This window comes from Pygocentrus nattereri, chromosome 22, assembly GCF_015220715.1.
Source record: "Pygocentrus nattereri isolate fPygNat1 chromosome 22, fPygNat1.pri, whole genome shotgun sequence".
Taxonomy (NCBI): Eukaryota; Metazoa; Chordata; class Actinopteri; order Characiformes; family Serrasalmidae; genus Pygocentrus; species Pygocentrus nattereri.
In genome coordinates, this window is record NC_051232.1 from 26,050,333 (window position 1) to 26,069,934 (window position 19,602).

General features: G+C 38.9%; 1 protein-coding gene across 1 annotated transcript; it reads right to left on the reverse strand.

Annotated features, from left to right (window-relative positions):
• Positions 1 to 533: 533 nt before the first annotated feature.
• Positions 534 to 12,455, reverse strand: btr01 (bloodthirsty-related gene family, member 1). Its single transcript, XM_017686703.2, has 8 exons — positions 12,228 to 12,455; positions 10,564 to 11,194; positions 9,627 to 9,722; positions 9,267 to 9,500; positions 5,274 to 5,421; positions 4,276 to 4,317; positions 4,090 to 4,116; positions 534 to 3,149 (listed from the first exon to the last, which is right to left on the reverse strand). Exons 2-8 carry the CDS (start codon positions 11,173 to 11,175, stop codon positions 2,605 to 2,607), a joined length of 1,704 nt encoding a protein of 567 aa, XP_017542192.2. The 5' UTR covers positions 11,176 to 11,194; positions 12,228 to 12,455; the 3' UTR covers positions 534 to 2,604.
• Between the last annotated feature and the right edge of the window lie 7,147 nt (positions 12,456 to 19,602).

Below are 19,602 nucleotides of genomic sequence, written 5' to 3' on the forward strand. Positions count from 1 at the left end.
TGCAGTTATAACAAAGTGCAAAAAAGGCTTAAATTCGTATAATTCTTCTAAAATGTTTGATCGTTTGATCTTTTCATACATTACTTTTTTATAGTAAAAGCCACAACTGTCTATTTAAGAAACTGTATTTCTTGATTAAAAATGAAAAGCACCTTTACTAAGCATTGCAGTATTCTTTGCCAGCACATCTTCCCTTTAAAATGGTTCAGTCTGTTTCTTTGTTTTCAGTTTTTTTATGATGTCCATTTTGGCAGCCAACTTCACTTGTGATGTCTTTAAAATGTCCAGTGCAGCTTTCATTCTTTTGAGGAGACTTGCTTTCCAAAAAAAATCTGCAAGCGATGTTTTTCCACATCTTCAAAGTTCAGTCTCAGAAGTTGGTTGCACTTTCTGCCCCAAACACAGTCAGTGTTGAGGTCTGGACTCTGGGGTGGTCAGTAAGTTGTTCGGAGAACACCAGCAGTTTGTTTCATTTGTATTTTTTTCATATTTTTTGTTTCCTTTTCCTCTTTACAGTTAGAAATCCTCTCAGACCCACAGTGTTGAGCTGTCTTCTTACAGCGGAAGGATTTTTCAGACCTGAAAAGCAGAGCTTGATTTTCCCCTAGCTCTCCTAAAACAGCGACTTTTTTGAACTGACTCTGACTTTTTACAACATAGAGAGTCAACACAGAAAATTTAACCGCAGTAATGGCGTGGCCTTTTTGTTAGCTTGTCTCATTTAATTTTAAGCTCTCAAACATAAAGTTTAATGTTATTTGGACACATGACATGCCTTTCATATTTTAACAAAGTTCTTCACCACACGTCAGGTAAATTATGAGGCTACAAACTGTAAGGTCTGTTTATCACTCTAAAAATTGTGATTTCTTAAACAAAACATGCAGATACACAGACAGAAACACAGTGCTTGGACAGTAAAGAATAACTAAATTACACAACCCAGAGATAGAAGTAGAGAATGTAGACAATATTGGTCTGAAGAGTTCCCAAAATGCTTTAAATAGGCAATCAACACAATTCTTGCTTTAACGGCCAACATATTCACACACGTTTGTTGCTGTATTTTGTCAATGCAAGTACTTTGTCTAACAGTAGACACATTATGTCTATAAAACAGATTTTATAAAACAGGTCTGCTGCTCCAAACCTGACAGTTCTCCGCTTTGCTGCATAAGTAGCTAGTAGTTGTGATGAAAAAGAAGATATTTGGTCTTTCGTAACATACGTCCTTCCAAACACAGGGGCAATGACATAAGAGTGTTATTACGTAAGTAAAATGTACAAAACTAGGCAGTTCCTTTTGACCCTACTTTGTAAACAAATCAGCTACTTTTTGCATTTTCTGTCAGCCATTTGTACATTGCTAAAACTGCTATTGTTAAGCATATTGCTTTTTAGTAAAAATTAACTGTCACTTATGATGTGTGGTTTTATGGCATATTTCAATTTACAGAACAAACTTTTCTTTATCTCTTAAACTGTTACACTCTTGTAAACGTTTCCTCATTTTAAAAAAATTGTGCTGAGATGGCAGAAGATCTGCATACACTTACTGGGCACTTTATCAGAAACACTGTACTGACGTTAGGTAGGGCCTCCCTTTGTTCTTAAATACCCTCAGTTGGAAACATGCAATTCCTGCAGATTTCTCAGTAGCAGTCTGCTACTGCTATGCTGTGAATCTCCTGTTCTACCATATTCCTAATGTGTTCTATTGGATTGAGTTCTGGTGGCCGGGAAGGTTATATTCAAGAAACCATTTTTAGATTAATTTTGCTTTGTGACTTTCTACATTATCATGAAGTAGCCATTAAAAGATGTGGCCATGAATGGATGCACATGGCCAGCAACAATACTCAGATAGGCTGTGGCATTCAAGCAATGTCTCATTGGTATTAATGGGCACAAAGTGTGCCAAGAAAACATTCCTCACAACAATACACCGCCTGCACTAGCCTGGACCGTCGACACAAGACAGGTTGGGTCCATGAATTCAGGCTACTGGAGCCAAACTCTGACCTTATCATCTTTGTGCCTCAACAAAAATCAAGATTCCTTAGACCACGCTATATTTTTCCAGTCCTCAACTGTCCAGTTTCGGTGAGCCTGTGCCCACTGCAGCCTCATCTTTCTGTTCTTGGCTGACACAAGTGGACCCTTCGTAGGCCTCTGCAGTTATAGCCCATCCACCTCACCATTCAATGTCTTGTAAAGTGTACAGAATGGTTATCTGAGTCAGCTTGAACCAGTCAGGCCATTCTGCTTTAACTTTAACTCACATTAATAAGGCATTTCTGACCACTCACTGGATGTTTTTTCTTTATTGCACCATTCTGAGTAAACTCTAGAGACTGTTGTACATAAAAATCCCAGGAGATCAGCAGTTATAGAAATTTAACTAAAATTACCTGAAGCCGATGGGCCATATCTACATATCTAGCACTGCACTGCTGCCACATGATTGGCTGATTAGATAATTGTACGAATATGGATGTACAGGTGTTCCTAATAAAGTGCTTGGTGAGTGTATATCAAAAGTTAATTCTGCTCTAAGTGACTGAGACAACAGTTTTCTCTTGATGTGCTGCATTTATATGTGCCTCAGCTAGCTGGATTGATGGGACATATGATGAGGGGCTCCACATTTCTGCCTGACTTGTTCGTGCAGGGACTAAAGAAGGGATGTAGAATGTCAGTAAAGATGTCCATGTAGGTGAAAATAAGAATCTTGGCATCTACATTATAGAAGGACACTTGGCCCTTCTCAAAGTCAACATAGATACCAATCTTCTGAGGCTTTTGGTTTAAAGCTATTGGTGTAGGTGGATCAGAGCGAAAGGCGTATTCTTTATTGTCGCGTAAGCTCAGAAACCAGTAGCCATTGGCTGGGCTGACAGAGATCTTCCCTTTTCGGTTGATGGAGCGCTTGGCCACGCCCAAATCCCAATCCGTCTTCCCTCCCACTTGGACCTCCCAGTAATGCCGACCAGAGTTGAAGCCTTGGCGTCCCAGTACGCACACCACACGGTCAAAGCGTTCAGGAGTGTCCACTACAGCATGGTAGCGTTCACTACAGTACACTTGCTTACAGTCCTCTGAGATAACCAGCCGTGGATGGGCGGAGTCTTGATCCAGAGTCACATCCACTATGGAAAGAGTGGTAGAGGGAGTTAGTTTCTGAGTAATAATTTTATATGTGGTCATACAGTAGTGAGCAAAAGCCACCTGAGATGATTATTTTCGAACAATTTTAACATGCTCTCTCTACAATGCTCATAATTCCACTAGGAATCCCTGTAGGGTCAACCAGTCTTGATTGCTAATGTAGTCACTAATTTATAGACTAACCAATAAAACCAGCATGAGTGTAACTCCTACCTAACAAATTGTGAATAAAACAGCAATTCTATCTTTATTTAGCACAAAGATTTTTTTTATCCTTTCAGCCCGAGAAAAGAAGCCAAACTAAAGTAAGATGTCTAGACAGTCAAGCGGCTAACTTTAGCTTATCCTTCACATATGATGAGTTATTTCTTAATTACATTTATGGCATTTGGCAAACGCTTTTATCCAGAGCGACTTACAGTGTGATCATTTTACACAAGTAGGCGAAGGTGTTAGGAGTCTTGCCCAAGGACTCTTATTGAGATAGTGTAGGGTGCTTACCCAGGCAGAGATTGAAACCCAGTCTACAATGTAGAAGGCAGAGGTGTTAACCACTACACTATACCAACCACTCCAATGTAATGATGATTACTACTACAGTTATATGGCTATTAGGCTTCCTAAAAAAACCCACAATGTTTGTAGTTTTTCAAAAGTTCCTCATTCCTTAAAGATACGTCATCAAAGGGTGTTTCATAATCTTTAAACCAGAAAATCCCACTCTAGAAAACACTATAAGATACAGAGTGTCCTTTTAATGCAATATGTTAGCATTTTCCCAAGCAACTAAACATTTACTGCCCAGATAAATATTTAAATATAATTTCCCATGTGTCCTAAGACATTTGTGCAGTGTTCTAGATATATCTAGGACATCTCGCATTTGTCAGAGATAAGAAGGTAAAGAAAACAAACTCTTACATATGTATTCTTGCACATTCCGCACTTCTACAAGCAAAGGAAGAGATATGAGATATATTAGCTAAAAGATCAGACAATCATCTTCAAATATGAAAATAGGTCATCTCTAAATAGTGATGAGGTTATATAAACAGTGTTAGTCACATATAAGCTTTTATAAGGAGTCTATCACTGGTCAAAACTTACTTGGATAATATTTAGCTGGTGCATCTGTGGGTGTCTGCAAACCTGTACACCAAAACAAGGATGTAGCGGCATCACAAACAACGTGACTCCATGATTGGCATTAATACACAGCACAACAAGTCTGCTCACAGCGAGCATATGGTTCAGTTGTCAGGAAAGAGGTCAGGCAGAGAAATGTTGTAAAGGCTGCACTTCTTGTTTGTAAAAACAATTTAAAGACATTAAGCTGCCTATTATATTAGGAGGGATGTTCTTGTTCACACTGGCAGGTTAATTTAACTGATGAGGCCTGAATGCTATAATAATAACACCCGCACATTAATGGGCTGCTGCCCTCAGTAATTTAAATGCAAAGGGTCCATGATCTACCTTTTTACTACAATTTATGTTTTCCCCAAAAGTTAAATTACAAATTTTGCATTTATGTATCCTCAGGGATATCAGAAAACAAAGTTCATCACTTGCTTTCAGATATGTGGATCCTTTGGAAGGCTGCAGTGATACATTTGCTTCCTGACAGCCAGGAACAGCACAATGTTTAATCATTTTCTTCTCTGCTATAGACTGTATATATCTGCAGTAACAACACTCCTTATCACTTCCACATGAATGAATGGGCTAGGCCTACAGTCACCATGGAGATCTGCCTTCCTGCAACCCTAATCGACCTGACCCAATCAATCTAATCATTACCTTGATTAGCTGAATGAGGTGTATTATACTTAGTTTGGAGGTGAAACCTGCAGGAAGGTAGATCTCCAGGAGCATGACCACTGGGCTAGATTGCTGAATGCTGAATATATGCAAATTTGTTCATGGTTGTGACAACACAACCACAGTCTATGCAAAGCAGCTTAAATTCCATATGTAGATTGCATGGATTAACAAATGCACACTATAATTTGAAACTTTTAGTTCAAGTAGTACATCGCTCTAAATTATTTTAAAAAGACAATGAAACTTCAATGAAAATAGTACTGTAAACATGTCCATCTCACATAGCTGTGGCAGCCTCTTCAGCTCCTCCTGGAGGCTTTCCACCATTTGAGTGGCATTCCTCAGCACCGCTCCTGCTGTGGGATCAGGGGTCAAGGTCACCTCTGTCCAATTCTTCACTTGAGGAACACTACACAGGGAAGAATAGGTCTGCAGAAAGAAACAGAGATAATATGTGAGAGGGGGTGGTAGAATTTAAGAAAAAAAAGTATAGTTACTTAATAATAAAAGTTATAGGTTTACAAATAGTTATATAGATCAATATTAGAGTATTACATCTGAAATTTATTTCATATCGGAGGTGCTTCTGACTAAACTAATTCACTAAATTTCCTTAGAAAAAGACAAACAAATGATCCAGCACAGTAACTGCTGGAACTCAGTGTTAGGCTACAGCTTCCATAGACCACAGGTGTCAGACTCTAGTCCTTGAAGGCCAAAACACTGCAGTCTTCAGCTCACTGGCTCATTAAACACACCTGATTCAGCTCATCAGCTAATTAGTAAGGCCTTCATGAAGTGAATTCAGAATGTTAGATGAGAGTAAACACTGATCTCCACAGCACTTTGTCCCAAAGGTCTCCAGTTTGACATGCCTGCTATAGACAAATAGCAGTGAATTCAGCAATGTAGTATGTGTAGTTTGGTAGCATGCAGTTTTGAGATAAACACTTTTTTGAGATAAAATGTTTCCCAGTCTTGTGCAGGAAATGACATACTATGAAATTGTTTTGCTAAAAGGTTTTTTTTTTTGGTGGAGTACCATCAGCATTGTCAGAGACTATCAGTGATTTTGTAGCTAGAACCTATACAAGTACTAAAAATACACAGAACATGTGAAACTGTCATCACCTTCAATCAAGCAGAGGAAACTGTGATACCAAGAGTCCAAATATAAAATTCCATTTCCAAAAAAGTTGGGATGCTGTGCAAAATGAAAAGAAAAACAAAATGCAAAGATGTGCATATCATTTAAACCCAGTATTTTATTGAAAATAGTAGAAGACAAAATTTGATGCCAACAACACTTTACAAAAAGGTTGGGACGGGGCACCGGAAGGCTGGTAAAAAAGGGCGGTTGATTGGCAACAGGCCAGTAACATGATTGTGTATAAAAAGATTACCTGATGAGTTAATGATGAGGAGGGGTTCACCCCTCTGTGAAAAACTGCATGGGCAAATAGTGTAACAATTCAAGAACAACATTTTTTTACATAAAATAGCAAAGAACTTTTGCTTTTCATCGTCTACGGTACATAATAACATTAAAAGATTTAGAGAATCTGGAGAAATCTCTGTAAGCAAAGGACAAGGCCAAAAACAGTATTGGCTAGCCATGATCTTCAGGCTCTCAGACAGCTGTGACAATGTCACTTCTTTGGAAAACAGGTTGTATTTTAGGGTGAAACGGCAGAGATGAACTTTAGACGACAGCCTTGCTTATGGTATAAGACAAGACAAGTTTTTCTCTAACAGAACTCCAATTGGTCTTATTCTTCAATCTCTCAAAAGAAAAGAGAGTGAGAAAAAAAAAGCAGAGTAATGAAGAGAACGTTCAAAACAAAGGCTGCATAAGCTCCCACGTCACAGTGTCTCATTAGTGATCACAGTTTTCTCAAAAGAAGACAAATTGCAACGAAGTTAGGTAAGATGTGTCATTACAATAAGATTTAAAGCTCAATAAAAACTGGGAGAGCATTAGCGACGTTGTTTCCTGAAACGATGAAGCGCTTGAAAAGCGTTTGTCTGAAATCAGTTTTATTCACACCACGTATTCAAGCAGAGTATGAGTCATACTTTAAGGAGATCTATCAAAGCCAAGAGTCTAGAAATAGAGAATGGCACAGATAAAATGCTGCAATTAAAGCTATTCCATCTTTAACCCTGAGCAGTAGGGAAAACGAGAAGTAAATGAGAGGGCAGTGAAAAGCTTAGTCACTTCACTTCCACTGATTTAAGTTTTCTTATGTATTATTTTAATAGCCACAGAAACTTTTCCTGGAAGAAGTGAAGCTCAAAACTGTTCCCAAGCAACACATCAATGTAATATTAAAACATTAAAACATGCAAAACATAAATAAAAAATCTGAAGGATTGTGAATATTATGTGAACAGAGAAATAATAAAAGAGTAAGCTGAAGCTTCTGATCTCAGTTCTTGAAGTTTTGTTTTAATGCAAGTAGAACATACAAAACCTCCATATTTCACTCATTTCTTTTACATTTTCACCAGGCTGCTACAACCAGTGATTTTTATAGTTTTAGTTGTTGGTGCTGTTCGGCTGTATAAACGTTTATTTGTGCCAACTATGACAATGAAGAATTGGCCTTGAGACATAAGGAACTGGCAGAGGCCTCACAGACATATTAATATTCAATCACACATAAATAATACTTTGAGTGGTTTTACTTTAATACATATAAGTAAAAAAACACTGCAATGCAACATGTTTGTGTCTCTTGCTTGACAAATTGATTTTACTGCTGTAAACAGAAAAGCAGCTTAGAAAATCTCACTTGTAACTGATATTGCATATGATCAGGTGGCCTATGATTGGTCAGCTTTTGACTGGTTAGTGTATGACTGGCCAGTTTTTGACTGACTATACTGTGATTAGTCAGCTTATGACTGGTAAGCCCATAATTGATCAGCTTATTTCAAGCTAAGCTAAGTCAGCTAAGTCAGCTTAGTTAAGAACTAAGAAGAAACCCCCAAAAAGAGGCATTTTCTGTACATTTCATGGAAAATGGTGCAAATATGACACACTGTGAAAACTCTTTGTTGGCACTTTTTCAGTCAAAATTGTAATTTTTGTTAATTGCAAATCCATCATCAGATTCAAAAATATATAAAACATGACAAAAAGATCACACATATGCTTTTCATGCGACACTTGCTAATTATTTTCACTTATTCCTAGTTAATATAAGTGGAAACAACTCGAAGTGTGTGTCTATGTTTGTGTTAGTAAATAAATGCTGGCAAACAAAGAGCCCAAAACTACTACTACAAACTTTTGACAAACACACCACATTGCTGCTTTTTTAACTAAATAAAACCCAGCTGAATAAGATTTCATATGGAAAGTAAATACAGTAAACAGTGGGGTGGGGTTGGTTTATACTTTTTTGTCTGGTAATTTTGAGACAGTTCCCAAGACTGAAGCGGATGCAGCAGTAAACACAGTGGTAGTGTGCAAGTTGAAGTTTAATTTTTGTCAAATAAAAGCACATAATAAAACTGCAGTTCAGTCACTGTTGCACAACATTATCATATCATGTCCAAAGCCTCGTGCTGTGTCTGAGGATGTCCTAAACTGTACAACCAAAGTGTGAAATAATGCTTAAACCACAAAATGGCAAGGTCAGCCTATACTTTGTCTTCTTAATTAACTGGAGATGCAGCATTGGTCTGCCTCAGAGCATTTCCAAAAGAGGAATTGTCAAGCCAAACATTTTGTTGCCAGTGGAACTAGCAACAGTGGCACTAAGGCAAGTTAGCTAGCAGCAACCCAATGCTGAAGTAGCCAGCCAACATGGAACATGTCACACACTGAGTACAATGTACCATACAGGTGGCTTTTTGTACTGTCATGACATCTGCTTGTAGCACAGAGCATGTTCAAACAGAGCAGCTCAACAGCTGTTTCTACAACAGTATTATCTATGTGCAATAAATGTGTGAATAACCACATAATCAACCAACGTGTTCAAATGTTAAATAATGCGTATGTGTTGGAATGCTACTGTCTTGCTATTGGTTTACATTAAATAAATCCACAAATGAATGAAAGCTGCCAGAAAAAGGCTGGTATGATGGTAATCCAGTTAAGTGTTATGCATCCCAGGCTTACAGTCACATTTGCATATTTTCAATTCTGCTATTAGATTTATGATTCATTATGCACAGTTCCTGAAAGGAAATTAACTCTAAAACTTTTTCCTCCTCCCAAAAAAGAAAAAAGAATCCCACACTGCTGTCTGATAGAGACTGACCTTGAAGAAGCTGATGTAGTCTGTGGCCTGTGTGAGCTCGGTGAGGGCACAGTTCCTCTTTGTCAATTCATCTATCTCCTGCTGAATGTCCCGCACGAGGGCCTGTGCACGCAGTTCTGCGGCCCTGCGGCCAATCTGCACCACCTCCAGAAGCTCGGCCTGACACTTTTCCATGGTACTGAGTAGGATACGAAACATACTGACTGTGACCTCTGCCTCCTGCTGTGCATTTGCCTGATGACCGAGGAAGAAAGCGAAGGAAAGAAGGAAAAAGTGATTTCAAAGAGATTCAACCTGACTTCGGTCTTACCTTGGATTTTCAGAATGTATGTACAGTAGGTGTGGTGGTGAGATACACACTTGAATGTCTGCCAGTGAAGTTTGAATTTCCTCTATCTTCTTTTCTCTGGCCGTGATTAAAACCTGCAGCTCCGTCCCTATGATCCCCAACTGAGACTGAGCAGATCAGACAAGGGATACAGATATTTCCATATTCAGAAATCACACAGTCTCCAACAGTCCATACATTCTCCAGTAATATCACACAAATACAACCCAAATTTATATTCAAACATACACCACACACTATACAGATAAGCTTATATTCTACAGAGAGACACAAATAATGGGTTCTGAATGTTTGTTCCCTCCAACGCTATTTGTATTAATACATTTTTCATGTTAGGTCATTTGTAAGGCTGTACTGCAAGAAAGCGTCCTTCAAACAGTCATTAATACAACTAAGAAGTAATTCACATATTAACACAAATTGTTTTAGAAGCGTTTCTGCCAAAAACAGCATATAAAGCTTTGTATACAGCAATTTTTATGTTTGTTAGGTAGAGTGTTCCAGTTCTATTTCGCATTGTGCAATACACAATGGTGCGATCAAGGGATGAGCAAGGGGTTCCCTCCAGTGGCCCCACAGCGAGTCACATATGCATAATATGCTTTCTGATATATTACATTATATTCCAAGAAAGTAAAGAAGATGTTTCTGCATAGAACTACAGAATATGGAAAATGTGCTGCAGATTGTTCTATGCAGAACCTTTTTTGGAAAGGGTTCTATAGAGCACCGAAGAGGGTTCTGCTATTATGATGTCAAGCTTGTAGCAATAGAATCTTTTGCTGTTATACAGAACCCCATATAGAACTATCTACAGCACATTCACCATCAAGTTGGATAACCCTTTCAGGAAGCATAGAACGCTTTAAATCATACAAAGTGTGCACATGGTTCTATACTGTACATCAGTCTTAAAAGCACAGTTATAAAAGAGCATAGGCCACTGACCTTCTTAATATTCATCTCTCGTTTAGCTGGGATCACGGAATGTCCATGATGTTCTCCCTCAACGCACATTGCACACACACACGTTTGATCATTTCTGCAGAACATATCTAGGCACAGTCCATGCCTGGCACATGGTGGTCCACATGAGCCACCTGTACTGACCCCTGTACTGGTGCTGAACCGCCTCTGACAAGCCTCATATGGTGGCGGCGATGCTAGCAAGTTCCCACTGGAAGATGTTCTCTGGAACCTGGTCTTCATCTCTGTCAGCAGTCCTCCAGGCAGCTCTCCTGGTCGAGGCGGGGCACTAGGTCTCTGCTCAGAGTTGGAGGGTGCTTGAGTGTTCGCAACCGCACCTCCAGTCTCTGCCATGCGCTTAAACTGCTCGGTGATCTCTTTGAGAGTGTGGTTAGTGTGGAGCTCGGGCCGCTTGCGGAAGCTCTCCTTGCAGAGGGGACAGATGCACGCCTTGCTCCGGCTGTCCCAGTACAAGGTGATGCAGGCCAGGCAGAAGCTGTGGCCGCAAGGGGTGGACACAGGGTTGTTGAAGACATCCAGGCAGATGGAGCAGGAGAACTGCTCCTCCGACAGAAAGTCTACAGGAATTGACATTATGGGTGTGGGAGATTGGCTAAAAAAGAGCAAAGTTAAGAAGAAAAATGGAATGAAATTAGCTTTGAGTACCTTTGCAGTGTCTGCAACATGGGGCTTAAGTGGAGGTTTGACCAACAACATGAAAAAAGTCAAACATATTGTGCAATCTGCATGCCGGACACATGCCTCGAGTTGTTGAGTAATCTCTGCTGACACTTGGTACTAACAAGTAATCTATTGCAAAAATTTGATTGCACAGACTGCTAATGCAAATTATAAATTAACAGGAGAGGAGATAAAAAAAATAGTTTATTAAGGCAACCCTTCCTTGTTGTTAAGGACAATGTGATCATTTGCTGGTTTAGACCTTGCCTTCATCATATGGTTGTACTGTGAGAAGAGACTACATGACTGTAGGATGGGAAGAAACTTCTGATAAGCTTCTGCTTTGAGATAGAAAGCTAGACCCCTCTTGATGAACAGAGGTAGGATTGAGGTATAGCACTGAGGAATACGGAGCAAACGGGGTGGCAATAGGGCGTGAGAACTTCGTCAGAAGAAACAGAAGGTAGAGATGGAAATTTAGGCCTTTAGACTGGAAGGACGAGGAATTGCAAGCATGGTCCGCCTCCCAAACCTTACATATTTCGTAACTCCATTATGTGAATGCCAAACCAACTGTACATCAAGTTTGAAAGTTTCGCACTTGTTTTCTCATTTCTAAAAAAAAAAGAATCAAAAGCTTGAGGCATATAAAGATTGATTAGATAAAGACTTATTTTTTCTGTGAGTCTCTGGAATGAAGCTAGACCAGCCACAAACTCGAGCAAGAGGTTTAAGCACTGATAGAAGAGCAGGCTTCCCAGCCAATGCCTGGCTGGACACAAAGTACAAAACTGATTCCAGAGCAGTTTGTGATGAACATTAGTGCTCGTTAGCTTGCAAAGTACACAGTGAAACAGGCAAAGTCATGCTGTCTGTCACCTTAGAGTGTATTGTAACAGGACTTTTATTATTGAAAATGATTCATTATTTCAAACATCTTTCAAAAGTCAAAATAATCAGCTTACCTGTAGCTCTGTTTCAATGGGCTTCCACTCCAATAAGTGTTATATGCTAAGATGTTCTAAAAATTACCTCGTGTCCCCAATTCTTGCCTTGTTTTTCCCTTTCTCTCTCTTATTGTCTGTCTGTCTTACTCTCTCTTTCTCAACATGCCAAGAAATGGCATCTCTCTTTCATTGGTTCTGACTCTCTTTCAAGTCTCTATCCTTCCTCTCTCACCCCACACATGCTATTTTCATCTCTGCCACTCTTCTGGTCTGTACGTTCTCGGCTAGTGTTTAAGAAAAAACTTGTAAAAGAGGGTGTGACTGCATACCTCTGTACACCGTACACACATACACACTCACACACACACACACACACACACACACACATACACACACACACCTGACCACTAATCCAACAAGTTAGACAGGCAGAACCATCCAGGAGCTTTGTATAACTCTTCCTCTCTGGCCTGTTACATTTTTCCAGTACTATATTTCCAAGCCATGACATACTGTGACGTTGTCAATACGCTTCTACAACAGAAAGTCTTATGAGCCTTATTTAAAAAGCCACACGATGGAGTTTTATGTATAAAACTCAGTTCCAACACAGGGACAATTTAAGAATACTGAAAATAAAACTGTATCTTGAATACAATCACGCTTGATTATAAAAGGAACTTCCAGGAAAAAGCTTTATTTTTAGTAAGAAAGGCAAAGAGGCAAAGATGAGTCAATGTTCACCATTTTACACAAACAACCAAAACAAAAAATCTAAATGTAAAAATTCAGTTTAAGAATAAATAAATAAATAATATACCTTTATTAGTCCCACAACAGGGAAATTTCACCTCCACATTTAACCCATACATGCATTGAAACACCACACACACACTAGTGAGCACACACACTAGGGGGCAGTGAGCACACCTGCCTGGAGTGGTGGGCAGCCCCATCCACAGCACCCGGGGAGCAATTGGGGGTTAGTTAGATGCCTTGCTCAAGGCCACTTCAGTATATATATATATATATATATATATATAAAATCAATTTGAATATGTTGCTCATTTTCTTGTGATTGACAGTGGCTACAAGGACAAAAGAAAAAGACTTAAAGGAAAAACACAGGTGTTAATTATTGTGCTGCAATGTTTTGAACATATTAGTCAAGTGAATATTGCACTGATTACTCCCTTGATTTAAATACCTAGTCATCTTGCAAGTCACAGGAGTATACAAATGATCTGATCATGAACCAGATTTTCTCATTTGAATATTAGATCTTCTTACTCAACGAGACTCAAGAAGTAATTGTATGTGCAAACTGGGGGGCACTTTTGATATGTTATATGATAGTAACATTGCAGGAACAGTGTTAGTTTATTAAGTTCACAGCTAGACAAACAACATTCTCCAACAGACAGGTACAATAAACAACACGAAGACAAGTGAAGCAAAGAGCAGCCAAAAAAACCCTCAGCAGTGGTGCTCTCATTCATGACCTTCTGACAGCCCCAAACAATCATTCCTGACAGGTAGGTTACAGAGGGAAGATGTATGCAAAGCAAAAAACCAACCAGCCTCTGATTTACAAACCAATGTTACAGACTACCTGCAGTACATCAAATATTGGTTCAACAATATGCTGTACATGTATTTATACATGGGAATGAACTATAACATATACTACTTCTTTTTGTTAATATAGATACTACAAGTATAAATACTCAAGCACATATTTTACAATGTCATTATCGTTCGACATGCAACAGAAAATTGTATTATAGTGTTGCATTGTTATACAGATATGTAAGTATGTAATTCACATATGAAGAAAATACATGACTTATTTACACTCTTAGCAAAAAGGGTTCCATATAGAACTGAAAAGGGGTTCTTTGTCTAGGAATAGTGGAAACCTTTTCGGGTGCTGTATAGAGCCACTATATATAACAGAATCCTACACAACTGGGATGGATGAGAACAATTTAACCATGCAAAGAACCATTTAGGCATTCATATGGTTCTTGAAGTGCTCATGGTCCTGTACAAAACCTTTGCATTTACTGAAGAGCCCTTAAAGAACATTTTTTAAATGCACCTCTGACAAAAACAGTCTTAAAGAATGTAGGACCTTATATCTAAACCTTATTGCATTTTCATGTAAACCTAATTTTAAGTTTGTCCAAGTGTCCTACAATCAAAGAAGGGCTTGAATCATGTGGTGAGAAAGACAGACATCTTTAATCCAATTTGGATGCAATTTGGACTGTTAGAATTGAATTAGATGACTCAGATGAACGACAGCTTACCAGCCCTGTGAAGGTACAGGAAGGGCTGAATGAAACTGCCGAAGAAGCAGACGTTTATAACTGTAGAATACATGGTACACTTGTGCGTCATGAAAGAAACTGTTGGTATCACAGCACCTATCACAATAATGGGCATGTAGTTTACCAGGAGCTTTAGCAGAAGCAAAATAACAATCATGAAGGCTTTTTGCTTCATGAGGTTTCCTTCCCCTTTGCGTTTCCTCGTTCCTGTTGCGTTTCCCGGACTGGGACGCTTCAGAACCCAGAGGATGGATAGACTACAAAACGACTCAATACAAACAACAGGAATCAAAACAACCATAAGTGTCATGGGGCTATGCAAGAAAAAGTGGAATAATTGAAAAATCACTGCTATCCACCAAGCCAGGCACAAGCACAATGCCTTGTATCTGAGAGGTTTGTACTTCAAGAAGGTAAGAGGGTGGACCACGGCCACGTAACGTTCAACACACACTACGCACTGGAACAGGGGCAGGCTATGCAGAGATAGCTGATACAAGAAGATCCCAACTAATTGCAGGGTGTGTTTGCAGAAAATATAATAGATGAAGAAAGCATATATGTTCAGAAAGACGCAGGCAATGTCCATGCAAAAAAGATGAAGCAGGAAGAGTTCGGCTTCCAGAGTGGCGCGAGAACCACTTCTTACAAGCCAAACAGCCCAAGATCCGCTGGGTACTGTCAAGATGCAATTTATTGCTACAACTACCAGAACAAAAATAGTCCAACTGTAAGTGAATGAACACATTTCACAATTGATGCTGGTGGTGTTGAAGAATGTGTCGTTTTCAATGCCAGGCATTGTTAGCAGATCTGATGAAGCTGTAAAACATCATAATGCTTTAAAAAGAGACACAGTAAACAATTTATGCTCTATAAACCCCTTAAATTATGTTCCTAACGAACAGAAAGAATCAGTAGCCACCAATAATCGCCTTCCTTCAAGTCCAGGCATGAAGCGAAACACTGACAGCCTCAGTTGACTGTGACTCAGAAGCTACCCAAGCATCGGCATTTTTGTTGCAAGTAAGTTAAAGCTAGCATTGCGTTTCCATGGCAGTGGGTTTATAAATTGGTTCTAAACATGTTATTGTCAGGTTGAAGAACCACATGCATTAACTGTTACTTGTTAAGACATAGTTTAATGATCTGTGACTTTACACAACAACGTAAATATAAACTTATGCAAAAGTGGTGCAACCTGGCTGGGAGTTATCCAGAATTCTGCACACAGGCCCAAGATTACATTTGTGATTTCTTTTGGTTCTATTCACAAACACAGATCTTAAATGCAAAAGGTCAATCTTAAGAGGCACTCCTACAGAATCAGTGAACATAATCCATAGTCCACATGCCACATGTATCAATTCAGCATAAGACCTGTTTTGTAAAGAAGTTTTGTTCATTTTTATTGTTCACAGGATGTCAGACTGTACTCTAAACTACACTGACAAGTCTGATTGACCTTCATGAAGAGCTGGATGAAGTTTTGGGGATGTATTTATGGAAAATATTTGGGTGACTATTGACTTCTAGTGTTTGTTACCTTCAGCAAAATATGATGCCAAACATGTCTTGGTAGGTTGACTACATTAGAGTGGATTTGATTTTTGGCCAAACCACTTCTTTAAGTACTGCAGGCCATATTAGTCTTTCAAGGAGAAGAATGCATGCACACGTCAGAGCTGTTGTAAAATTTGATTTAGAAAATTAGGTAAAGTTGAGTAACCCGAGAAAGATTTTGATTACAGATGCAATAAAAAGCTCCAAAGGAATTATTTTAAAAGGAAGAATGATTTCTCTTTTCAGTTAAATTAGCATGAAAGGCATTGCTATTATATAGTACTGGGTGAATTTTCAACATCCCATCCAAAAATCCATTTTAAGTGCCACAACAGCGAAGATTAAAGAACATTAACTCTCTCACAACATATCACTGTAAAACTGTCATTTTGACAGCTAACTGCTTTTCCTGTGTAATATATAAGTTTTATTTTATCAATCAGAAGATGGCAGAAAGTTTACTGACCTGTTCAGCAGCACTTCTAATAAGTTGGAGGTTGTGTCTCTGTCTAACTAGACTACATGTGGTTAATATGATAGGAAAATGCACACCTACAGTGGGAAATGGAGTGTTTTTATAAGAGTTAAACAAATGTAAATATGAAACGACATTATTGAATAAATGCACTCACTCCAGACTTCTTGTGTCAGTGATTCTTCAATCATGCCAAATTATCCAGATCGGATCTCAAGAAACTTTTTACTAACTTCTTAGTTAGTTATTGTTTTGTGTTAAGCCATTATTTGAGTCATTATTTCATTGAAGCAATAATACTTTTAACTGAGCACCGTCACGATTGGCCCCTCCCAGTCCTGTCCATGTGCTTTTGTTTTGGTTTTGTAACTCCGCCCATGATTGTTTGCACCTGTCCCTCGTTATCCTGTGTTCTTTAAGCCCTGTGTTTGCCCTTTGTGTTTGCCGGTCTTTGTTTGTTGTATCGGTCGTTGTTAGGTGTATTGGTCTGTGTTTGCTGTTTGAATCTGTTATTTGTCATGTCTGCCCCCCAATCTATCCGTGTTGGTGCTATGACCTTGGACTGTCTTGACTATGACCCTGGATTTGCCCTTAATACATCTCGCTTATCTCAGCGTATGCGTCCGCCTCATCGCTCCTCGTTACAAGCACACATTTTGAAAAGATGGTTCTCTAAAGTTCTTTAGTAAAGACCACCACTTCATGATTAAGTGGTTCTTTGCATGGTAAAATATTTCTTCAGGTTGATGGAGAGCACCAAAAAGGGTTCTATTACTGTTACGACCTTGACGTTTTTTTAGTCCTATATGGAACCATTTTATATATAGAACCATATACAACTCATTCTTCATCAAGCTGAAGAACCATTTCACCATGCAAAGAACCACTTAAGTATGCCATGGTTCTATAGAGAAGTCATGGTTCTAAAGAGAACATTTGCCTTTATAAAGAACCCTTGGTTTAGACAACTGTACCCCTTCCTCTAGCTATTGTTTGAGTTCAGGTTTACAGCTATAGTTGCAGTCTTAGGGGAAAAGGGGTTCATCAGAGTTTTTTCAGGTGCTAGGAAAGATTAAAAATTCAATGAGCGGTAATCGATTATTTATTTTGACATTGCACTGACATTTGATATTTGTCCACAAGAGGGCCACAATCTAGTCTTTGTCTCTCAAACACAACAACAGGCTGTGCTTGGAGTTTTTTGTGGGGTGTTGGAACTGCTTTTTCTGTGCCAATGAGGAGAGTCAGGTCACCAAATACAGTGATGATGTTCTTTGTACAATAGCAAATGCCTAGTCTGTGTCTGAGCAGCGTTCTGTCCATCTGCACACTCTGTCTTCAGAGATTGTTCTTAGTCATCATGCTATCCCAGTCTGCAAACACCTGTCTGTCATGCTCTTGTCTGCCAATCTTGGTTATTACCAGGTTAGGGCAGAATACTTTGAAAAAGTAGCAATAGTTCTGAATGTATTCAGTAATGTATTCAGGATATATTGAGAATACATATTGATAAGGCATATGGAAAAACTCTACTGGTATCTACTGGCAAACTTGACTATAAAGTGGTTACCTATGTGATTTTCAGTTGATGTATATTACCTGCAACAAAACGCATACATGAGTCCAGTACAACACTGATTATAAGATGATTATCATATTGGTTTATCAGTCTACTCAGGCTTTAATATGAACTTCAGTATTTGTAAAGAATGTAACACCTTAACTATAACAATGTTTCAATACATCTCATTTACATAGGCAACAATAAAATAAACTCATTACATTAGAAAACATTTTTTATTAAAACCGAACAAATCTGTATAATTTCATAAACAAAAAGCAGACCAACAATAGCAGACAAAAAAAGTCATTAAAACATATTCATAAAAATTTAAGCAATCATTAGTGATCATAATTCATACACATAAGCATGACCTAAAAGCTACTGAACGGGACAAAGGTGACCATTGCCTCTCTGTGTTTAAGAGCACCTCCTGCATCTTAGTTTACCAGCCTGGTGAAGAAAAAAGACTGGCTGGACAAACCCTGCAAAGATGTTAGTGATGAAACTACTGGATACAGCCACATCAAATGTAAACTGACATAAAGAAGGCTGAAGGCCAAATATAGTAGCTGATGGAATGATTTGCATCAAAAATGTCAGCAAATTGATGGAAACCAGTTGAAAGGCCTTTTTTTTGGCAGTATTCATTGCAACGTCTTCCATCTGCCCCATTCCTGGTCTTGGCTGGCACAGGGCTTTCAGGATTGAGACACAACAGAAGATGTCAGTGATCAAAATCACTATGTACATAATCCCAAAGATCCAGTGAGGCATATTTGGAAAGTAAAAAACGTAAATGATGCCACACGCTACTGCATGCATCCAGACCACAACTGCGCATGTTAATCGGTACCTCATCGGTTTGTACTTCAGGAAAGTAACAGGGTGGACCACAGCCAGGTAACGCTCAACACATATGCAGCACTGGAAGAGAGGCCGAGCGCTCATACAGCTTCCAACTAAAAACCCTAACAGATTTAAAAAGCAAAGCTTGTCACTTACATAACATAGGATAGGGAGGGGTGCTGCAGTGGAAAAGATTAATTCAGCGACAGACTGGCTGAAGGCAAAAAGCACAGACACATCCAGTCCTCTACCTCTGGTCAAGTAGAGCTTCATGATGTAACAATTTAGTGGAAAGCCCACCAAAAAATTTACTGTGTAGGTGCCCATACAAATGATAGATGGTGTTTTGAGCCAGACGTCTGTTGGGCACAGAGTTGCATTTGTGAGGCTGAGGTTCATGGTCCTGGAGTGAAGAAAACTCTCTACATAATGAAGAAAAAGAAAAAAATACAAAATGAACATTCACATAAGTTAGAGGCATTTTAGAAACAACTGCTATGGACAAAATATCCCCTGGTATTCAGGGAATCCCATGTCGGTTGGCTACTCCCGTACTGGCTGCCATAGTAAAGCTAATGTTAGCTTCAATGGCAGCAAATTGGTCCTCTACAC

Excerpts from the sequence above, each read along its gene's own strand:
- btr01 (XM_017686703.2), bottom strand. The coding sequence starts at position 11,175 with ATGTCAATTCCTGTAGACTTTCTGTCGGAGGAGCAGTTCTCCTGCTCC. Across the intron at positions 5,422-9,266 it reads ACTACATCAGCTTCTTCAAG|ACCTATTCTTCCCTGTGTAG; the intron begins GTCAGTCTCTAT and ends TTCTTTCTGCAG. Across the intron at positions 4,117-4,275 it reads ACCAGCTAAATATTATCCAA|AAGTGCGGAATGTGCAAGAA; the intron begins GTAAGTTTTGAC and ends CTTTGCTTGTAG.